Source organism: Rhododendron vialii, chromosome 4a (assembly GCF_030253575.1).
Source record: "Rhododendron vialii isolate Sample 1 chromosome 4a, ASM3025357v1".
Classification (NCBI taxonomy): Eukaryota; Viridiplantae; Streptophyta; class Magnoliopsida; order Ericales; family Ericaceae; genus Rhododendron; species Rhododendron vialii.
Window position 1 is genome coordinate 34,800,659 of NC_080560.1, and position 22,116 is coordinate 34,822,774.

The 22,116-nt window shown below is 38.6% G+C and overlaps 1 protein-coding gene, 1 long non-coding RNA gene and 1 pseudogene across 3 annotated transcripts; all 3 read right to left on the reverse strand.

Moving 5' to 3' along the window:
- Nucleotides 1-3,722: 3,722 nt before the first annotated feature.
- LOC131324355 (uncharacterized) lies at nt 3,723-7,413 on the reverse strand. The gene is made up of 2 exons (XR_009199311.1): nt 7,020-7,413; nt 3,723-3,978 (listed from the first exon to the last, which is right to left on the reverse strand). It is a non-coding gene; the product is annotated as an uncharacterized LOC131324355 (long non-coding RNA).
- Nucleotides 7,414-7,634: 221 nt separating this feature from the next.
- LOC131323937 (protein NRT1/ PTR FAMILY 5.3-like) lies at nt 7,635-12,933 on the reverse strand (annotated as a pseudogene).
- A 185-nt stretch (nt 12,934-13,118) lies between these two features.
- Nucleotides 13,119-17,684, reverse strand: LOC131324353 (protein NRT1/ PTR FAMILY 5.2-like). Of its 2 annotated transcripts, XM_058356299.1 has the most exons (4): nt 17,114-17,684; nt 15,538-15,755; nt 14,673-15,232; nt 13,120-14,250 (listed from the first exon to the last, which is right to left on the reverse strand). In XM_058356299.1, exons 1-4 carry the CDS (start codon nt 17,235-17,237, stop codon nt 13,389-13,391), a joined length of 1,764 nt encoding a protein of 587 aa, XP_058212282.1. In that variant the 5' UTR covers nt 17,238-17,684; the 3' UTR covers nt 13,120-13,388. The 2 variants fall into 2 exon arrangements, with proteins under 2 accessions (XP_058212283.1, XP_058212282.1); XM_058356300.1 differs by lacking the exon at nt 15,538-15,755 and having other exon boundaries at nt 13,119-14,250; nt 17,114-17,229.
- Between the last annotated feature and the right edge of the window lie 4,432 nt (nt 17,685-22,116).

Here is a 22,116-nt window from a genome sequence, read left to right on the forward strand (position 1 = left end):
CTTTTCTTTTGTTTATTTTTGAACATTTATATATTTATGTGAGTTTGCCTCTTTTTGGTTCGTACATATAAATTCTTGGTTCCGCCCTTGGTCGAGACGAAAAAAATGTGTAAAAATTTGACCCAAATCTTGTAAAAATTATGAGAAAACAACCAAATAGATCATGCCAAAAAGCTCTTGAAAAGTTAGGCCAATCTTAATTTTGAAAGATGATTTGATACTTGTAATGAAATATCTACCCAAGGCAAGTTTCTGTGTATCTTATCAATTTTGTCACACACACTGGTAGGGAGGTCCATGGTTTGCACAGGGTAACTGGGCATTATGGAGCCCGATTGGACTAAAGTGGCTCTCCCAGCAATGGTCATATTAGATGATTCCCAACTGGACATTTTCTTTAAACAGACGATCGAAAAAGTGCGGTGTCGAGACTCGAGATATTTTCTGGGCGTCATAATATGTTCCTTGTGCATATCCACTAGCACTTTACTATTGAATTAATCCACTATCCATCTCATTTCTCATCTGTCATTAAACATATTTGTGTGAGACTCATATTAATCGTATACTATCTAGACGCACAATTTTATCCCAAGATTCATATGTTTCGTGATTTCTTATTTAGTGCGTATGCACCACATTCACTAGTCCACTCTTGGTCCTTTAACAAGGATACATTCTTTTTCATTTGGACGAGTGTAAGCATTAGTAATATATACACATGGAAATTAACTTTCGTCCTATAAATTTCAACATACAAAATGCATATTGAGGAACCGTCAAAACCCCAGTCAATCCACATACAAGCACACCAACGTCTCAAACCATTTGCACCTCTCTTTTTTGGGAAGTTTTAAGTATTATAACCAACCAAAGAAGAGGAAAAGAGCAACGGTATATCCTTGAACTTCAACAGACTTAAAGAGACACATGAATCGCCTACCCAACAACTAGGAACAGAGAAGAACAAAGACAAAAAGGAAAATCAGTTTAAAAACAAGACAAACAAAAAGAATACAGAATGTAAGTAAACAACTTTAAACACAAACAGAGGACTCTCCAAGACTCCATTAGCCTACTATTGTCCACAGAAAGATCCACATTTTGCTATCCACAGAAACCAGCTTGAACACGATCCACTATCTGATCACCAACTACTTGCCACTCCACTACCTTCTGCCAGAAAATCCTGATGTTCCTTTCACCCCAAAGATGATAAACGGCAACTGCGAATACCAGGCCAGATTATTTTGTTCACCATGTTTACTATATTTGCTTCACTAACTTGATCCCTTTAATTCCTGTCTAAGAACATCCATTGATTTTGAAACTTCTGCCTTATACTCGTAGAAGTTCGCCACAACTAAGAAGAATCAGAAGTTCAAGAAGTTCAGTATCGCAAAAAATGCATAGTAATAGTTGAGATGAGACTTGAGAAGATACAAAGAGACTTTCTTTGGGGAGGAGTCGGGGAAGAGTTTAAGTACCATTTAGTTGATTGGGATACAGTCTGTGCTCCCATTAGAAAGGGAGGTTTGGGAGTGAGGAAGCTAAAACTATTCAATCAAGCTTTGTTGGGTAAGTGGCTTTGGAGATTTGCATGTGAAAGGGAGAGATGGTGGAGGAAGGTGGTGGTAGCAAAGTATGGGTGTGGATGGGGAGAGTGGTCTTCCCTGACTGTGAGCTTGCCCTATGGTGTGGCATTTTGGAGGGGTATCATGAATGGTGGGATGCCTTTGCAAAGAATATTCATATGGTGGTTGGCAATGGGAGAATGGTGAAGTTCTGGGATCACGTGTGGTGTGGGGATGTGAGCCTTCGAGATTTCTTTCCGAGTATTTATAGTTTGGCTTGTGAAAGGGAGGCATCTGTTTCTAATTATCTTCAAGTTAGTGTCGGGGCTACAGTTTGGGACATTCGATTACGGAGGAACATTCATGATTGGGAGGAGGAGTTGTTATCTTTGATTGCTAGAGTGTATAATACTCGTGGAATAGGAGATTGGTTGGGGGGGGGTGACAAGATGCAATGGAAGTTGACTAAATCAGGATCGTTTGAGGTGAAATCATTTTATCAGTCGTTATGTGATTTAGGTAAATACTTCTTTCCCTTGGAAAGCAATTTGGAAAACTAGGGTGCCTTTGAAAGTGAGTTTTTTTTTGTGTGGTGTGCGGCCTAAGGCAAGATTCTTACTCTAGATAATTTGATTCAAAGGAGGAGAATCATTGTTAATTGGTGTTGTATGTGCAAAAGGGATGCGGAGACGGTCGATCATCTCCTCATTCATTGTGCGGTGGCATGAGAGCTTTGGCGCTTGGTGTTGTCATGGTTTAGGTTGCTATGGGCTATGTCGAGGAATGTAGTGGAACTCTTAATCGCATGGAGGGGCATCAAAGTTAGGAAGAGTAGACAGTATGTTTGGGCCATGGTTCCTCTTTGCTTGATGTGGATTATCTGGCGAGAGAGAAATTTGAGATGTTTTGAAGGAATTGAAAATTCGTTGGTTAGACTTAAAAGTTTTTTGGTGAATAGCTTGTATAGCTGGGAGAAAAGAGAGTGTAATCCTTCTCTTGATCAGTTTTTAGATTGGTTTGTTCTTTCAATTCACACGGTGGTGTATATGGCCTTTTTGTCTTCGTCCTCTTTTTGTATATGGGCGGCATTCCCTTAATGCCTCGTTGCTAATATATAATCATTTACTTATCCAAAAAAAAAAGAAAAGGTTGAGATGAGAGGCATTGAGGTTATTGAGAATCCAGCCCTGGTGCCCATGCTCCTCAGTAATATGAGAAACCGTGGAAAGAAGAAAGCTACTAATGAAGCTTCCGACTCCTAAGCTAGTCGTAGAATAGAATGTCCCAAGACTCTTCCTAAGCTAGTCGTAGAATAGAATGTCCCAAGACTCTTCATCATTTCTGTTGCCTGGTCGTAGAAAAATTCGATTTTTGCTACCTCAACAAATGCATCAGCTGTCCCCATAAGCATTGAGGGAGTAAAATGAATACCGATAGGGGCACTTGACCGCCACTCTCAACTAAACCATGATCCTTGCCACTTTAAGTCTATAACTCTCGATCAGGGATGTGATTAGCATGATAAAGATATGGAGAACTAATCCAACTCCCATTCTTTGTATGAGAGTGATACCTCTAGGGTTTTTGGTCCATCTTTTCATTATCTTAACGAAATATCTGTCATATATCACCACACAAACAAGCATGGAAATGGTCACAAACCCAATTAAGCTAGCTGGGGGAATTTCAAATTTTCGTCTTTGAAGAGTTGTGCCTGGCTTAACAAAGAGAGTCGCGCTTTGTGCTGCCATTGCGCTTGGAACAAATGTGGCCATCAGTATTGGGATAATTCTTAGCATTTGTTTGGTTTTTTCCACTTGGGTGACTGAGCATATCATCCATGGACTAGTAGAATCTGTTTTGACACAAGCTTTGTTGAGGAAGCTGCACAATTAAATGCACGATACTATATATAAGAAGATCATTGGCAATGAACATAAATGTTTAAGGGTTGCAAATTTTTACGATAGGATTAACTATATATATGAATGTTCTTTTTCAATCCCTCTTTCACGAATGTTTTTTTGTCACGCCCTCGATTTTCAGCTAAAATAATAATATATTTTCCATAACAAAAGTCTTCCTCTCAAACTATATTTACCCTTAACTGTCATGCCAAACCAACTAAAGAATCAAAGTCTCTCCTTCTTCTCTAAATTTTTTTTTTTTACATAAAGTCTCCCAAACGTTTACAATTAAATGAGTTCCATAATGATCAAGGAGAGGAATTTACACATAGCTTTACATACGTTCAAACCAAAAGTTACTACATTCAATTGCAGGTGAAGTACACAGCATGAATTAGACTAGATGATAAGCAACTCCTTAATAATTCCAATGAAGCTCCCAAGAGACGTCTCAATGTGCACTCCATGCAATCCAAGCTAGGTGCCATGGCGAGTACCTGAAAGGATAGGGTGAGCTACACTAGCTCGTAGAGATATCCATACCTAAATTGCATGCAGAAGTGAAGACAGATCACAAGGGAAAACATTTTCCAAAAGCATACGTGTTTTGTCAAAAGTGAAGCTCAAAATGTCATACTCACGCTGGAAAATATTTAACTCCATTTCTCAAACACCAACACTCTCACCCACACACACACCAATATTCTTAAAAATCTCAGCTTACCGCTACAGCATTACCCAACCCAATCCTTGCTTTTTCATTTTCCATTTCAAAGATCTAAAGATTAGTCTGAGTTCTTTAACAAAATGTTTTCACTTCCTTTTCTCATACAACCAACCAACCTCTCACCAAAAATATACACACTAGGCATGTAGAGCTAGAACATAAGGTAAGCAATGACAAGTCGAACAATACCGCACCTCAACAACAAGGAAACTCATCCGTCAATCCCAAATCAAACTTCAAATCTCAACATCTAGCAAAACTCCTCCACATTAAGATTTCCCTCATAAGTCTGACAAGCAAATACCATACATGAAACTCTCACAATGCATCACACCACGAGGCACCACTTATACATTCACACAGAACTGCCCATCACACATCAGGAGAACAAGCCACAAGGATTTGGCAGTCTAAAGGGAAAAATAAAAGAAAACATGTATTGGCACATTAGACATTCCAAGTTACCAACTCAAACTGACATTTTCAACCTTAGTTTGATAATAAATAATAACAAGATTCTCCATTTCACCATGTCACGTATTTCGATTTTATTTCCGGGCATTAAGGACCCCATACGTCCTATGTTCATTTCGGCATCACACCTTTCGGTAGATCCGTGGCTTTCTTGTGCACTTCCGGGCAAAAGGGACCCCCGTGCGTCCACTAAAATCCTTTCGTTCAATTCCGGGCTTTTAGGACCCCCGTGCGTCCACTAAAATCTTTTGAATCAATTCCGGGCTTTTAGAACCCCCGTGCGTCCACTAAAATCCTTTTGATTCAATTCCGGGCTTTTAGGACCCCCGTGCGTCCACTAAAATCCTTTGAATCAATTCCGGGCTTTTAGGACCCCCGTGCGTCCACTAAAATCTTTTGAATCAATTCCGGGCTTTTAGGACCCCCGTCCACTAAAATCTTTTGATTCAATTCCGGGCTTTTAGGACCCCCGTGCGTCCACTAAAATCCTTTGAATCAATTCCGGGCTTTTAGGACCCCCGTGCGTCCACTAAAATCTTTTTGATTCAATTCCGGGCTTTTAGGACCCTCGTGCGTCCACTAAAATCCTTTGAATCAATTCCGGGCTTTTAGGACTCTCGTGCGTCCACTAAAATCCTTTGAATCAATTCCGGGCTTTTAGGACCCCCGTGCGTCCACTAAAATCTTTTGAATCAATTCCGGGCTTTTAGGACTCCCGTGCGTCCACTAAAATCCTTTGAATCAATTCCGGGCTTTTAGGACTCCCGTACGTCCCATGTTCGGCATCACACCTTACGGTGGATCCGTGGCTTTCATTATCGTTCAATTAGTGTCACATATTCTCACTAACAAGCAATCTCTTTATCCACCGTTTCTCTAATCCCCACACATAGCAAAACACATCTCTCATACCAATACTTAGATTTAGTTACACGTAAATAATCTTGTCTTCATCATTTCAATAAAGAAAGCACAAAAACCCACATCCTTCACATTGTAAATCAACCATTTATTTCACATCTCATATTACCACCTAATAGACCCCCTTTGTGACATCTCCATGAAGAGTCTAATTCGCAAATACTTATAACGATCCTCATCTTTGTAGTACCCATCAATGCTTAACAACCATGCACTCATGCCCAGTGATTCACCAAATCCTGTTTAACTCACTGCAAGTATCCTGCAAGCCCAGAGACTCAATCTCATGGAAAGACATCGAATAATTTACACATCGCGTCAAACATTCTACAACTGAATTTATCATCGATCGTATCATCTATCTAATCCATTTTCTATTCCAATCGTTTACAAGCATTTTAACCCTTATGCTCACTAGTTCTCATATCCCAATTAAACAACATGAATTCCAGGGCGACACTTAAACAATTGAAAAGTAGACTTCTTCTTCTTTGAATCCATAGGTCATACATCAAAAACAAAGTTCGGGTAACCTAACTACGGCCTTGCGATTATAGCTTCAACATAACAGTAAAAACTGGTGCAAGGCAGAATTTAGGTCAACTTTGGGTGCAAATCTGTTATCGCTCGGACATACCCATGATGCATGGGATGTATCGTTGGAAAACCCTATGTGTCTAGTTTCTAACAAAACAGACGGTGCGTCATTTCAAGTCCCGAGCTAGGAGTTATGGCCATTTTACCAAAGTCTACCTGTGCTGTCAGATTCTACGCGGAAATAAGTAAAATTGATTGAAAAATCATAACTCTTCCAACTTAAACCCAAAAATATTGAAACCAACGCCAAAAGTCGCACCACTACAAGCCCTACACTCAGTAAAAATCCCAGGTTCAGAAACAAGAGGAGATTAACCCAACAATCAAAAGAAATACGGATTCGCAACCATTTTCGCCCTAGTCGACCAACCCTACTTTAGAAATTCACCAAAAATTGTATACTTGACCAAATTACTTGATTCCAACACCAATCTCTTCTTAACTTAAATATGCAACTCCTGTAAAAGACCCAAAGCCACCCAAAGTGTTCATCATGCCCAGAAATTTAAAAGAAGACAGCCTCGCACAGATTCGTACATCCAGCAAACAGTCAGCATTCAAAAATTCATAACTAATTGTGTGATTATCGGTTTTGCATGATCTTGGTACCGAAATCTTCGTATTGAAACGTACTTTAACTGTTATGAAGATACCAAAAATTGATTCCTAGCAGAAGGGCTCCCAAAAGACAGATTACCAAAACCCACGAAATTTTCAGCATGCTCAAGATTTATTCAAGACTCAAAATAGATAATCAAACTTGATTCTTGTACATCCAACTAACACTTAAACATGTAAAGAAAGGTAGGAGATCCCTACCTCGAGGGTTAGAAGCAAGCCCGAACATGGAGGAAACTTCGAAGTGCTCCGATCGTGAATTTTCTTCGATGGATAGGAAGCTCTCGTCGCGTAGAACAACTTTAGTACTTGGGATTTTTCAAAAGTCTCACTCGTGATCGATGAAATCGAAGAGAGAAGGTGAGAGAGGTGAGAGCCGAGAGAGACGCCGGAGAAGAAGAAAAGAAAGGAAAGGAAAAGAGAAAAAATAATCTCCTGCTCCCCTTTTTTTTTTGACTTATATAGCACAAATAACACTTTCACCCTTTCACTCCTATTGTATCACGCCAACTCCCACAACTTCCAAGTCATCTCACATTGACCCAACTCATATCCACATTGTTATACATACTTTGATAATCCAAATACATATTAAACATTTAAAATTTAAGAAAATAATTATGGGTCTCTACATTTTTCGTGATTGGCAGAGGATCCTCTTTTACTTAATAGCCAATGGCCCAATAGTTATAACCAAATAATTGACTAAAAAAAAAATCACGTAAAATCTATCAATAGTGATGTAGCTGGCAGTGATACTTTTGATAGTAGGAGAGGGTAATTTTGATTGAAATTAACTAATGAAGGACATCCCACTTATTTTGCTACAAGTTGCGGCTTCAAGAGGAGTTGCAATGACAGGATAGAAAACCAAAAGTATCTATAGCAAAATGAAGCTGTACACAAAACATGTGTGTGTGTGATTTGTGTGTAAGTTGGGTGTGGTTCTAGACTTATGCAAGGGTTTAATACAAACCTGAGGGTGGGCATGGAATCAATCCGAAATTTCTTGGCATACTCTTCCATATCTTTATTGTCAGTAGGGACGGGTACCCTCCGCTTTCTTAGAGCAGCCACTATTAGCCTTGCCATTCTTGTAAATGGACTCCCAGAAGGAACCTTGTGCTTGTAAAATGGAGCACCAATCAAGAAGATCAAAATGGACTGGGTGAGGCCCGCGGTTGGAATTCCATAGCCCAGTGCCCAGCCCACATTTTCTTGTATGTAGATGAGGAATGTGGTGGCAAAGAGTGTCCCAAAGAAGATGCTGAACATCTACCAGTTGAAGAAGGAGAGCTTGTGGGCTTTTTCTTTGGGCTCGAATTCATTGAATTGGTCTGCACCAATGGTGGAGATGTTGGGCTTGGTTCCGCCAGTTCTAATGGCTAGGGTGTGGAGGGCCACAAAAAACACGGCTAGTTGGACTACGGAGGCCTTTTTACAGTTTGTAGGGTTTGAGCAATATGGCGGTTTTAACCCAGGGAGTGATACTGATAGCGTTAGTAGTGACATCCCCTGGAATAAAAAGTAGGACCATTTAATTGAGATGAAATGGGCCAAGTATACTTGGGTTATTAAGGTATACTTGGCCCAACCACATAGGTATTGGGCCTCTTTTCTATATTTCATTTTCTCTTGGCTTTATTGGTCTCCGTGGTTTTCAGAGGGGTTGGTTTAATGGTGGAAACTTAGAATTTGGTTGGACAAAATTCAGGTTCGAGTCATATAACTCCTTGTTGAGGCTAAACATATTCCAAAGGACTGTAAATGAACCCAGCAGCTTACGAGCTTGGCTCATTAACGCTCGGCTTGACTTGTTTAGTAAACGAGTCGAGCTTGTGCTCGAGTTTTCGACTCGTTAAGGGAGGCTCGGCTCGATTAAAGATGCTTGTTTAGTAAATGACTGAGCTCAGCTCAAGTCTTAACGTACCAACAAAGCTCGGCGCGGCTTGTTTACAGCCCTAGTCCTAAGACCACCCACACGTGGTTGGATTTTAGCTTCAGTGTTGACATAGATGCAGTGGGGTCACCTACAGTTATTTAGTAGTGCATGTGGTGTGCTGAGACAATATTTCCTAACGGAGGTAATACCGTATCCGCCCTCGGCCCTTCCATTTCTAGCACAAGAAATGTTGTGTACGTGGAGTACACTTGATAAAGTATAGACCAATATAGTAATTTGAAAGCTGATTTTATAATTGTAATGAAATGTATTTTTAATAACGGAATGCTTTTTCTAACTGGACTGGACTGTCCAAATAGGCCCATTTATAGCTTTTTGGGGTTCCATTTTGATCATTGGAACAAGTGAGTGGTAATATTTTAGAATTTGTCGAGAGCATCACCCTGCCCGAAATCACAATAATTAGATATCAATTGATATGGTTTTAAACATTTTATTAGCATCAAATATTGCATAGACAAGGTTAGGATTCAATGCATTAGACATACCACGAGATAAATTGCAGACGCGATCATAAACGTCCAATATCGACTGAGGAGAGCGTCGGCCACGTAGGCACCCAAGATTGGAGTCATCCAAATGGTGCCAACCCAATTGGTGACATTTTTTTGGTCAAGTACAAGAATAAATTAGCTGAGATCCCATAGTAGGCCATGCGTTCAAATGCCTCATAAACTGCAAAAATTCAACATAAAATGCGAAGTTAGTTGAAAGGGCACATTGCAATCACACAAGGATACTGTGTAAAGGGACAATTAATTAAGAAAAAATTTGGAGAGGAAATTAAGTCGTGTGCCGTCCGACCGCGCACGTTCGGCGTGGCTGGTAAAGTGGACAATATTATAATAGGCGAGACCTGTCTTATATTGATATAGAATCGGTACGACCCGGTGACAGTTTTTGGAATGTATTTAGAGAGGAACCTCTATTATATTACCTGTCTTATATTGATATAGAATCGTTACGACCCGGTGACAGTTTTTGGAATGTATTTAGAGAGGAACCCCTATTATATTACCTGTCTTATATTGATATAGAATTGTTACGACCCGGTGACAGTTTTTGGAATGTATTTAGAGAGGAACCCCTATTATATTTCTAAAATGCTAGTACCACAAATCCAACATGTGTAGAGCCCATTTGTGTAAGTGAGTGTGATTCTAGCATTGCTGATTATTTATTTATTTTTTGATCGGCAAAAGAAAATTCAAGGTTCTAGCGTTGCCCATTATGTTTTGATTCATATGACGCGTTATAATACTAGTCCCATTATTTATCTTACGAGAATTAGTTTTTGGCAAAGAAAAGTATGTAGTACAATAGGAAAATAATGTACACGAGGTTATACAACAAGCATTGGATTCCCTTGGTGATCTTTTTTTTTTTCCTTTTATTTATTTATTATCATTTCTCACCAAAAACATGCATGCATTTTCTCAGTCAAACAAAATAGTATCTTGAATTTTTTTGAATTTTTTTTGCGCTATTTAAATGTTCCGATCCAATTGACCACTTTTGATTGGTGACGAAGACTTGGAATCATGTGTATATTCTTTTTTCTGAGCAAATAACGTAAAGAGACGGCGATAGAATACTAGCTCGTAGGGAAAAGAGAGGGAGAAGAGTTTTGAATGTGTGTGTGTGTGTGTGTGTGTGTGAGAGAGAGAGAGAGAGAGAGAGAGAGAGAGAGAGAGAGAGAGAGAGAGAGTGTTCATTGGGTGACCGATTTGGAATTAAGTTCCCCGGTTGCAACTCCTATTATTGGGAGGGTATTTTCGAATAACAGTTGAAAGAAAAATCAGCGACAAAACAGAATTGGTGATTAATTCATGAACGATAACGTGATCTCACTAGACACTTAATATTTCGTATCTATGACAATAAAACCACAATGCAATGCTTTTAAAATTAAACATAAAAACTGGTCCTTGTTTGTTGTAAAAAGGTTGTATTAGTAATAACTTCACTAATAAATTTATACGTTTTGTCTTTATTTTCGTGGACCTTGATTGTCTTATTGTTGCTTGGTACACGAAGTTGTTTCATTAAATATGTAGTAAGTACATCGCTCCACTTATGCATACTCCTGGCAATGCCACTATCTCTTGATCTCTACCAGTTGACCATTGCTCTTTAGGCGACATCGTCCATATGGAGAACTAGAGTTCGTATCATAGCATAGATAAGAAACAAAAGAAAAGGATTCCACAACTGAAGAGGAATTTGAAAATCATCAAAGGGAGGTGACAATAGTATCGAGAGATTTCATGACACTCAACAAAAAGAGGTAAGCAAAACCCGAGATCTTTATCATATATCAATGACTCCTTTTGTTATTTAATCACGGCTTTGGATGTTTGTAATCACAGGTCAAAACCGTGATCACCAATATTTTTCAACCATGGTTTATAAACGTGATAAAAAAAATACGAAGCAACGATAGAATATGGCTAGGTTGACCACGGTTTTAAAACTGTGAGAAAATGCAAAAGAAAAGTAGAACTAGAAGCCTTCCAAGATTCATGGAGAAGGAACGAGGGGGATAGAGGTCAGTACCAACAACAAAGGAGCAAGCTTCCATCCACCTGTCTCGGATCTTCGGACCGGGTTCCCTTTCAGATCCACAGTTCCATCTTCTGTATAGTCATCACGATCCCCTCCTTCTTCCACACCCATCGTCATTGCTTGTACTTAATTTTTAGTATAACTTATACTTCAGGAGTTAAGGAGAAGTGGAGAAGTTAGTTTTCGTATACCCTACTCGGACCAGACCCTTTTATAGACTGCTACGACGTCCTTAATTTTGCCTTCTTACAACCATGGATAGATAAAACTGTCAAGAATTTAAAATTTGGAAGGCAGCTAGATTCAATCTGGATTTGATCATCCACGTACATGAATCATACTCTAGTAAGTGTAACTTTAGATTTTCACTTTATTCGTCAGTTTTCAATCAACAATGTTAAGAACCATTACATGTATGGCAGTACTGGTCAAATATATCTTCAATACGACGGATACAGTAGTCTACTTCATGCGCGATTTAATGGAAAAAATAATGGGTCGACATCATCTTAGAAAAGGATTTTTCAGAAGAAGATTAAAACATTAATATGTTGATCGTGTGGGTTTACATGTTTTGTATTTCATTATATGTCCCGCTATTTATTTTCTACGGTACAATATTGTAACGAAAATATCACAATTATACAAGGGCATGTAGTATGTCGCATCAATGCTGCAGACTGTAGGCACTCCTGCAGGCCGATGACGATGGATTGGTAGCATATCCATTTTCCACAATAATCAAGGCCTCCTTAATGTTTTCATTCCGTTTGCCTCAAACATTAGTAGCACTTCACGTTTAGTTTCTTTACTATTACAAAACGCGTCCCTTTTGGAAACCTTACTTCAACCAAACTGGAAATTCAAAGTTGTTTCCTTCAGTACTGCAGAACTTATCATGCTTTTGCTGTTTCACCTATGAAGCACATGCTAAGTTCATGAAGGAAAATTAAGGAGCGAATGATGCTGGCGCCGTGCTAGAGTACTTTCAAAACATGAAATCAAAGGATCCTTCTTTCTTCTATTCAACTCAACTTGATAATGATGGTCTTATACAAATTTTATTTATTTATTTTTCCTGATGATTAACGATCAATATTCAATAGTTGATTATGGACACTTTGGATGTGTTGTGTGCTTTAATTTGACACAACTTACCCGACGAATGATTGTAGTGGAGCATTACTTTATGATGAGACAACAGAATCTTTTAAGTGGTTTTTTGATACTCCCTCCGTCTCTTATTTAGAGTCCAGTATTCTATTTTGGGTTGTCCCTTAATAAGTGTCTATTTTGTAAAGTTAGTGGGTAAAAGTTAGTGCATTGTCTATTTTGTTCCTAAAAGTAAATTCCATTTTGAAAAGTTAGTCAGTAAGAGTGTAATGATGATGGGTAAATAGGGAAAGTGAATGAAAAAGTTGATGTGAAAGGTATACTGATGATGTCTTTTTAATAAGTTGGAGTTACGAAGCAGGACACTTAAAAAGGGACGGAGGGAGTACTACTTTTCTTGCCGCAACGTGGAGAAAGAAATTGACACAATTCCTAGAGATCAATCTATTGCCGTGACCAAAGCAATACAATAGGTATTTCCTGAAACAAATCAACGTTCATGTGAATCATGTGTGTAGCACATTTACAGAATGCTGCAAAACATTTGAGTCATGCATTTTATGGATCAAATCAATTAGAACATGATTTCAATTAATGTGTCTGATTTTGAAGGCAAAGGTGATTGGAGATTTGGATTTGTCAGGTATGACCACAAGGAAGCAGTTGAGTTGGCAATTGCAGAAACTAATTGATTATGGGTTGAAAGTAATAGCTCAATTGTGAAGAGGACAAGTTATGACAAAGGAGCAACAAACATTCGCCCAATCTGGGGCATTTTACAAGACAATAGTTCATTCTATTCGATTCTGGAAAGTGTGAACATTTGTAGTACAAGTAGCAATTCCAACACACAATACGCGTATTGAGCAACCATCATACCCAGTCTAGAACAATTCACATAGCAACCGATAGACTAAAACCATTTTTACTTATTCGCTTGGCAAGCTTGATCCCTTCAATTCTTGTTTGAGAACTTCCATCGAATCTGAAACTTCTGCCTTATATACGTAGAATTTTGTCATGATTAAGAAGAAACCTAAGTTCAAGAAGCTGAGTAACGCAAGAAACGCATAGTAATAGTCAATATGAGAGGCATTGAGGTCATTGAGAATCCACCCATGGTGCCCATGCTCCTTAGTAATACGAGCAATCGTGGAAAGAAGAAAGCTACTAATGAAGTTTCCGACTCCTATGCTAGTCATGGAGTAGGATGTCCCAAGACTCTTCATGATTTCTGGTGCCTGGTCATAAAAAAATTCAAGTTTTGGAACTGAAATAAACGTGTCAGCTATCCCCATGAGCACATATTGAGGGAGCAAAATAAATATGGATAGGGGCACTTGTCCTCCAGTTTCATCTATCCCATGATTTTTGGCCACACTAAGTCTATACCTCTCGATTAGGGATGCGATCATCATAATAAAGATATGAAGAACTAATCCAATTCCCAGTCTTTGAAGAAGGGTAATACCTCTAGGGTTTTTTGTCCATCTGTTGATTATCTTCACGAAATTTCGGTCATAAATCACAATACAAACAAGAAAGGAGATGGTCTCGACCCCGGTCAAGGTAGCTGGAGGGATTTCAAATCTTCCAATGTGTCTGTGAAGGGTTGTACCTTGCTTAACAAAGAGAGTCCCGCTTTGTGCTGCCATTGTGCTCGGAACAAATGTGGCCATCAGCATTGGAATCATTCTTAGCATTTGTTTGGTTTCTTCCACTTGGGTGACTGAGCATAGCATCCATGGAGTACTAGTAGGACCTGTTTCAACACAAGCTTTGTTGAGGAACCTGCACAAATTAATAATTGCATGATATTAGAGGATCATTGCAAAAATAGACATTCAAGAAAGGGACACAACTTCTGCAACAAGACTTCCCTTCCCAAAATGCCCATATGAATGTCCTTAATGTCCCCTTTTTGAATCCCCCTTTCACCAACCTCTCTCTCTTCTTATTTTTTCTTCTTCTTATCGGTAGAGAATGCTCTGTCACTAATTAGACATAGTTGTTTGCCAAGCAATCTATAAACAAAATAGTTGTACGTAAAATTTATCAATTGTGGTGGAGCTAGCAGTGGAATCTTTGATAGTAGGAGTAATACGAATGTGAATAGAAACTTCGTATGGATTATCCCCATTCGCCTAGACCCTACAATTAACTAATTAGCTAAAGAAAAGTTAGACCACAATATATAGGGGAATAATCCAAACCTGAGGGTTGGTGTGGAATCAATCCTGAACTTCCCATTCTTGTTGTACTCTTCCAAATCAAGTTCATAAAGTTCTTTAGGGTCAGTTGGGATGGGTACCCTCCACTTCCTTAGAGCAGCCACTATGACCCTAGCCATTCTTGTAAATGGGCTCCCAGAGGGAGCCTTGTGCCTGTAAAGCGGCGAGCCAGCCAAAAAGATTAAAATAGACACGGCAAGGCCTGCCGTTGGAAGCCCATAGCCCAGGGCCCAGCCTACATTGTCTTGTATGTAGACAAGGATTGTTTGAGCAGAGAGTGTCCCAACGTAGATGCTGAACATCCACCAGTTGAAGAAGGAAAGCTTGTGGGCTTTTTCTTTGGGCTCAAAGTCATCGAATTGGTCTGCGCCAATGGTGGAAATGTTGGGCTTCGTTCCGCCAGTCCCCATGGCTAGGGTGTAGAGGGCCCCGTAAAACACGGCTAGTTGGATCGTTGAGGCCTTCTTGCAGTTTGGGGGGTCCGAGCAATGCGGCGGTCTTAGCCCAGGAAGTGATACTGATAATGTTAGCAGTAACATCCCCTACAATAACAAGAGGCCCACTTTTTCAAGAAAGATAAAACGGGCTAAGCTGGGGCTATTTAGGGTTACTGAGCCCAACAAAATACATATTGGGCTTTCTTTCTACTTTTTTATTTTTTTATTTTACCTTGCCCTCATAGAATCTGTGATTTAGCAATAAACAATAAGTTGGTTCATTTCTCGGTGCTATTTTTAATAAATAAGCAATAAGAAGAATGGACGATCCCAATCCCAGGAGAGGATGTATTTCCCTATCCCAGGAGAGGATGCATACACAAGACAAGAATTTGGTGAATTAGACTTACCAAGAGATAAATTGCAGATGCGATCACAAACGTCCAATAGCGACCGAGGTGAGCGTCGGCCACGTAGGCCCCCAAGATTGGGGTCATCCAAATGGTGCCAACCCAATTGGTGACATTGTTGGATGCAGCCACAGTACCCTGATGGAGCTTACCAGTCAAGTATATGATCAAATTCGATGCGATACCATAGAAGGCCATGCGTTCAACTATCTCATAGACTGCATAATATGAACATAAAAAGGGTCATTTGGAAAGGGCCAATTCATGCTGTCACGTGAAAGAAGAAATGTGCAAGAGAAAAGTGACAAACTTTGACAACAACGAACAACATAATGAGTATATTTTCCAAGCAGTATGGGACACAAGGAGTTTATTTTCCATATTATTGGCAGGAAAACTATCATATAATCCATTTAAAAACTACAAAACTCGTCGCGGTCTATTGTAATAAAACTTGCTGTTAGGAACTCTAGTATTTATTTCCTGTTTTGTTAAAATTCATTTCATATACAACTGTTTCTAATGGGTTTGTATTCTATAACACTGCCACTGTCTTCAGGTCTCTCACCTCGCATACCTATAGTTGATCATCATCTTCAGGTAGGGGTGGAGCCAGGATTTCTAACTAGTGGGGGTCAAAACTTCGACCTATTTGTGATTCACTTATCCAACGAAACAATTAGGTTAATGAGGTAATCAAAAAGTGTCTGTAGCTTAAAGACTTAAGTACTTCAGACACTTTTTCATTGAATGGAGTTTTAGTTGATGTAAGTGGGAAAAATGAAATCGGTATTTTAATGGCTTTAGCTCGTTTAGTCTGTTTAGAAAATAGGGAAAACCTAGCCTTAATAAATGTAACATCGCTTTATAATTGACCCCGACCACTTTTTGTATTTTGAAAACGATGTATGATATATAGCTTTATTTATACTGTTACAAAAAATATCTGTCCGCATGCACAATCATAAAATCTAGAAAACAACAAAATCCATAACCCAAAATAAAGCAAAGGCCGAAGGGAGAGAGTTCCTATTATAATAATTAACCCCAATATCTCCTTTCTTTCCTACTGATCTCACTTTCGTGTTTAACGTGAATGATGTTTCCCTATTTGCCACCCTAAGTTTTTCTAAGTACCAAACCAATGAATAGTCTGGGGCAAATAAGATTTTCAAGGTTGGGTCAACCAAGTATTATTTGGGTGTAAACTAGTATCTATCCATGGTGAAAGTTGAAAGGCAGTTGACCCCACTTGTACCAATGTCTCTCTGCCCTTGTCTTCAGGTGACGCTTTTAAAAAATCAAGAACCGGAAATCATATTCACTTATACATAGAAGATTAAAAAGAAAAAGAAAACTCATTGTCACAATTAATGGGGATTTTCAACTCATCAAACGGAGATGGTAGCTAGCTCATAGCTAGTTTATATAGATATCATGATGGTACGATGACACCAACCACCAGAAGAAAGTAGGCAAAAAGCACGCCAAGGTAGAAGAAGCAAAGTAAGACTAGAAGTTCCAAGATTCATGGAGAAGGAAAGGGGGAGCTGGGAGAGAGATCAGTAGTCAGTACCAACAACGAAGGAGCAAGCCTTCCATCCACCTCTCTTGGATCTGCGGACGGGGTTCCCTTTGAGATCCACTGTTCCATCTTCTGTATAATCATGATGATGAACCCCTCCTTCTTCCACACCCATTATTATTAGAACTACTAGCTAGTATAAATGCTTTTGGTTTTTATAACTTTGGTGTCCGGGCTAGCTTACGCGCACCTCGATTAATTCTGGGAGCCCAACATTCTTGCCTTCCACTTGCGGGAAGCTAAATTAAAGCGGAAGCAAAACTCTATATGGATTGACTCTACAGAAGGAGATCATAAGAATATGTTGTGTGTGAGAAGTTGAAGTTATTCCTACTAGTTGGCGTCTTTGAACCACACCCTTTTATAGAAGAAATACGTACCTGAAAAGTGTGTGGAATTTAAAATTCACCAAAAAGGCAGAAAATAATACTAACAAGTCCAATGCATTTAGGAGGAGTGTTTCTGAAAACCATTTAAAATAATAAATGTGAACAATTGAATTTAAACAAAAAAAAGTAATCCATTTGAATTATTTGGCCAAAACAGGCCTAAATAAGAACACAAGGCAAAAGGAAAAATCGCTAGTCACAATTAAAAAAGATCTTTCAAATCATCAAAGGGAGGTGCCAGCTACTTTCAACATGTTTCACGTTGGAAAATTATTACTTGCTCCTAGAGCCCCGTGATACTTCAGTCTTATGTCACTACGCATCGGTGTGGGCTCCGCCACCAAGTGTGCGGTGAAGGAGGCCCATGAAGCACCATGTGACGGTGCTATAGGAGCACTGAACAATCACTCTTGATCAAAGAGGAGGAGGGAAAAGATTAATAAAATTTCTTTGTCATCGTTCAAAAAACAAAAGAGAGAGAAACCGGAAACATTCAAGTAATTAAGGAGAAAAGACTACAAGCCTTAGATTCATGAAGAGAGAGAGAGAGAGAGAGAGAGAGAGAGAGAGATTCATTTTAAAATGAGAATAAGGACCTCCTCATTTCTCCCATTTTCCGTTCAAATTTCGATGGTCCGAGCCGCTTAATGTGTTCAGAACGTGATTTTAAAGGTATCCCAATAAATCGGCAAAAAAAATGATTGGGAAGAACTTCATCTGAGCAGCTTTTGTTTCCGTTAGATAAAAAACAAACAAAAACTGTTCAGATGAAGCTTTTCCTTGTCATTTTTTTTGCTGATTTCTCCCGGGTACTTTTAAAATCACGTTTTGAATATATTAAACAGCTAGGATCATCGAAATTATATTGGGAAAGGGAGGTCCGCATTTTATTAAGTTAAGGTGGTCTTAAAAGGAAGTGGACTGTATATTCAAAACGTGATTTTAAAGGTACTCGCGAGAAATCAGCAAAAAAAATGACCGGGAAGGGCTTCATCAGTTTTTGTTTGTTTTTTATCTAACGCTTCAAACAAAAACTGCTCGGATGAAGCCCTTCTCGGTCATTTTTTTTGCCGATTTCTAGCGGGTACCCTTAAAATTACGTTCTAAACACATTGAGCGGCTCAGATCATCAAAATTCGAACGGAAAATGGGAGAAATGACCGTATATATATATATATATATATATATATATATATGTATATATATATATATATATCTAGAGAGAGAGAGTGTGTGTACCAACAACAAATGAGCAAGCTTGGCTTCCATCCACCTCTTTTGGATCTACGAACAGGGTTCCCTTTGAGATCCATTGTTCCATCTTCTGTATAGTCACCATGAACCCCTCCTTCTTCCACACCCATTATTATTACTACAAGTATATATGCTTTTCGTTTTTTTTAATTCTGGTGTCCGGGTCGGCTTACGTACACCTCGACTAATTCTGGGAGCCCGACCCCATCGTCTACTTGCATGAATCGAGCTAAATTGAAGTCGAAATAAAGCTCTATATGTACTGACTCCGAAAAAGCCGATCATAAGAATATGTTGTACGTGCATGTTAGAAGGAGAAGTGGAGAAGTTATTCCTACTAGCTAGCGTCTTCGAAGCAGACCCTTTTATAGAAGCAGTATGTACCCGAAGAGTATTTGGAATTTAAAATTCACCAGAAAATAATTCTAGCATGGTCCAATGCATTTCTAGGAGGAGTGTTTCTGAAAACCATTTAAAATAATGTTAGGCTGACCATATGTTTTACATGTTATATTTGTCATGTGATATGATCCAAAAATGCTAAGGGTACCGAATGTAGGGGTACCGAAAATGTACATACGGCACGTGGGGCCCCCTTTTGGGTCTCACATGAATAATTTAAATCGTTCACTAGTTTTAAAATAATTTTTCAAATGGTCTTGAAGCTGAACTAAGATATGCTTAAGTGGATGCCCCAATCTTTAAGTTCCATTCTGAATTTAGGATCTTGGAATTTGGAAAGAAAAGTTTGAAGATTGGATCAACAACTTATATCCAATTAAGCAAGGGCATTCGAAAAATAATTTTAAAATTAATGAACCGTTTAGATTATTTGAGTAGGACCCAAAAGTAAGCCTTGCATGCTGTATGTACATTGTCGGTACCCTTTTTTCGGTACCAATAGTCTGGTTCGATATGATCTACTTTAATTTATTTTTTATAAAAAATTTATTGGTACCTGATTCCGTTCATGGCAAAACAAAAATAAAATCTTTGGATTCGAAATCATGATAAAAATTGTTGAGACAATTTTGTCAAAACAAAAAAAAAAACGTAGCCATTTACCAAAGCCCTCCTTTGACTTCAATTCTTGATATACATACGGCAAAAATCTTTTAAATTAAAGGAAAAGATAAACGAGATCCATTATTTTTATCCAGTGACTATCGTACCCTTACATCTTGTGCATTTATAGATACTAGTTGCATGCTAACGTGCAAAGCACGTCATTCATGCCCGTTGTGTAGATGCATTTTGTTTTTTCTTTAAATTATGGATCTTGTTGATTATAGCAAAGGTTATATGAATATGGTTGGTCAAGTGTATTTTGAGAAGTAGCTAGTTGTAGAAGTTATGGTCTAGATAAGTTTTCGTGTTGAGCAAAAGGCCTGAAGTTATTTGGGTACTTGCATGACTTTGGCTATAGGGTTTTTTTTATACAATTGCCAAAGGGTTAGACATAGCAAAAGGTAGAGTTTATTCTAGTCAGACAAAGCAAAAGTCCTTGGTTTGTCAGTTCTTCATGCCAAAAGGTTGCAAAGAGTTGGATCTGGTGGAAGGTGATTATTTGTTTTGTCTGGGGCTGTTTGGAGTTTCCTCAGCTGCTAGGGAGTCGATTGTTGGGTTGGAGGTTGAGGTTATTGAGTCATGGTCTTCTTTTTTGCTTCTCTTGTTTGGAGTGTTCGGTGGTAGAGCGAGTAGTGCTTCTGAACGGTTTGTTGTCTCTATGCTGTTGTCAACAGAGATGGTGTACACATTGAATTTTAGTTGATTGATTCCAGCATAGTTGTGCATGTAGGCTTTCAATGTGATGATGCATTTCTTTGGTTCAGCTAGCATGTGAAGCACTGGGAGGGCAAGTTGTCCCTGCATTTAGTTGGTAGTTAGATATTTTTTTTAATGTAACATGGTTGAGTCCTTTTTTAATGAATAAACTGTGTTTTTCTTACATCAATTAATTGCATCTGCTACTGTAATGTTAAGAACTCTGTTGCAACTTTTGAAAAGACTGCTGCTTCAATTTTTCTAGTTGGATTTGTGATTTGGATATTAAATTTGATCCTGCGAATAAAGAAAATTTCATTCAGTTGTGTTGTTGTAAATGAGAAATTGTATGAAGGTGTAGGGAAGGTTTTTTACTTTGTGAGTGTTGCTACTTTTTGGTTACAGTAGTTGCACTAAAAGTCTCCATTTCCGTATGCATTTATTGCTTTTTTGCAGATTTAGCAAGCTAGGTAATAAAAGTTATGCGCAAAATCAGTAACTCTTGCTATGCCATGCACATTCAAGTACTGTGTCTGCATAAGAGGAGTATGAAAAGAAGCTTAGGGTTAGTTTGATTAATGATTCCAAAACGTAGTACCAAAGGGAAAGTTGTTACAGCAAATATTGTTACTGCAGTATCATTTTAAAACTTAAGGCATGCATATAGAAAGTGGAAATTTAAATACGAGAGCTAGGAAATGACGAAGTTAAGCTTTTCTATTATAAGTTTGAGGGTATCAAATAGACAAATTGTGATTGTCTAACGAGAAATGCATAAATTTAGAGCCTCATGAAAAATATAACATATATATGTATTGCGTGATAAAGTTAATATGCTACTATAGGGAACCGGTTAATATAAGAGAGAGAAAATTAAAAAAAGAATCCATGTACGAGAAACTGAAAGAACTGAGGATTACTGAAGATCTGTTCAATAACTCAAGGGTTAGCTTAATAGGAGATCAGATTTAGAGCTTGATTGTATTAGTTACATGAGAAATTGAAGGTTTGAGAGAGATTCTTTTGTGCCAAAAGTATGAGAACTGTATAACTGTAAAGGTAAAGAAGTGGAGTTAAAATGCGGAGGGTTAAGTGGTAGAAGAAAAACATGGCAAAGGTTAAGGGGTATAAATAAAAACTGCATGTGTAAGGTAGAGTAAGAAATTGGTATTCCTCAAGTGGTGGATGTACATAGTGGAGGGTGGGTTTGGAGGCTGAAGTTGTAAGTGGTGGAGTGAAAAAGTGGTGTTGCCCAACATAGTGGTATCCCAATAAGCAGACGATGATAAGTAGGTTTGCCATAGCATTATTCGTCTTCGAAGCTGTCTTATTCTAGCCATTGCATTAATCGAGGGCTTTCCGTCTGCACAGTAAAGCTTGTGCATTTAGAAAGGTTGACTTCTGTAGGCCCTGTTCGGCTATGTATGTCCAAGCACACAAGCAATGAAGTCGGGTGGTGGTCTGGGGAAAAAAAAAACGCTACACCACCAGAATATGATAAGATAAAGTCAAGCTACCCAACTAAGACAACATGCTACAGCTAACAGCAAAGGAAAAGGCTCAAAAAATGAAAAGTAAAGAAGTTGA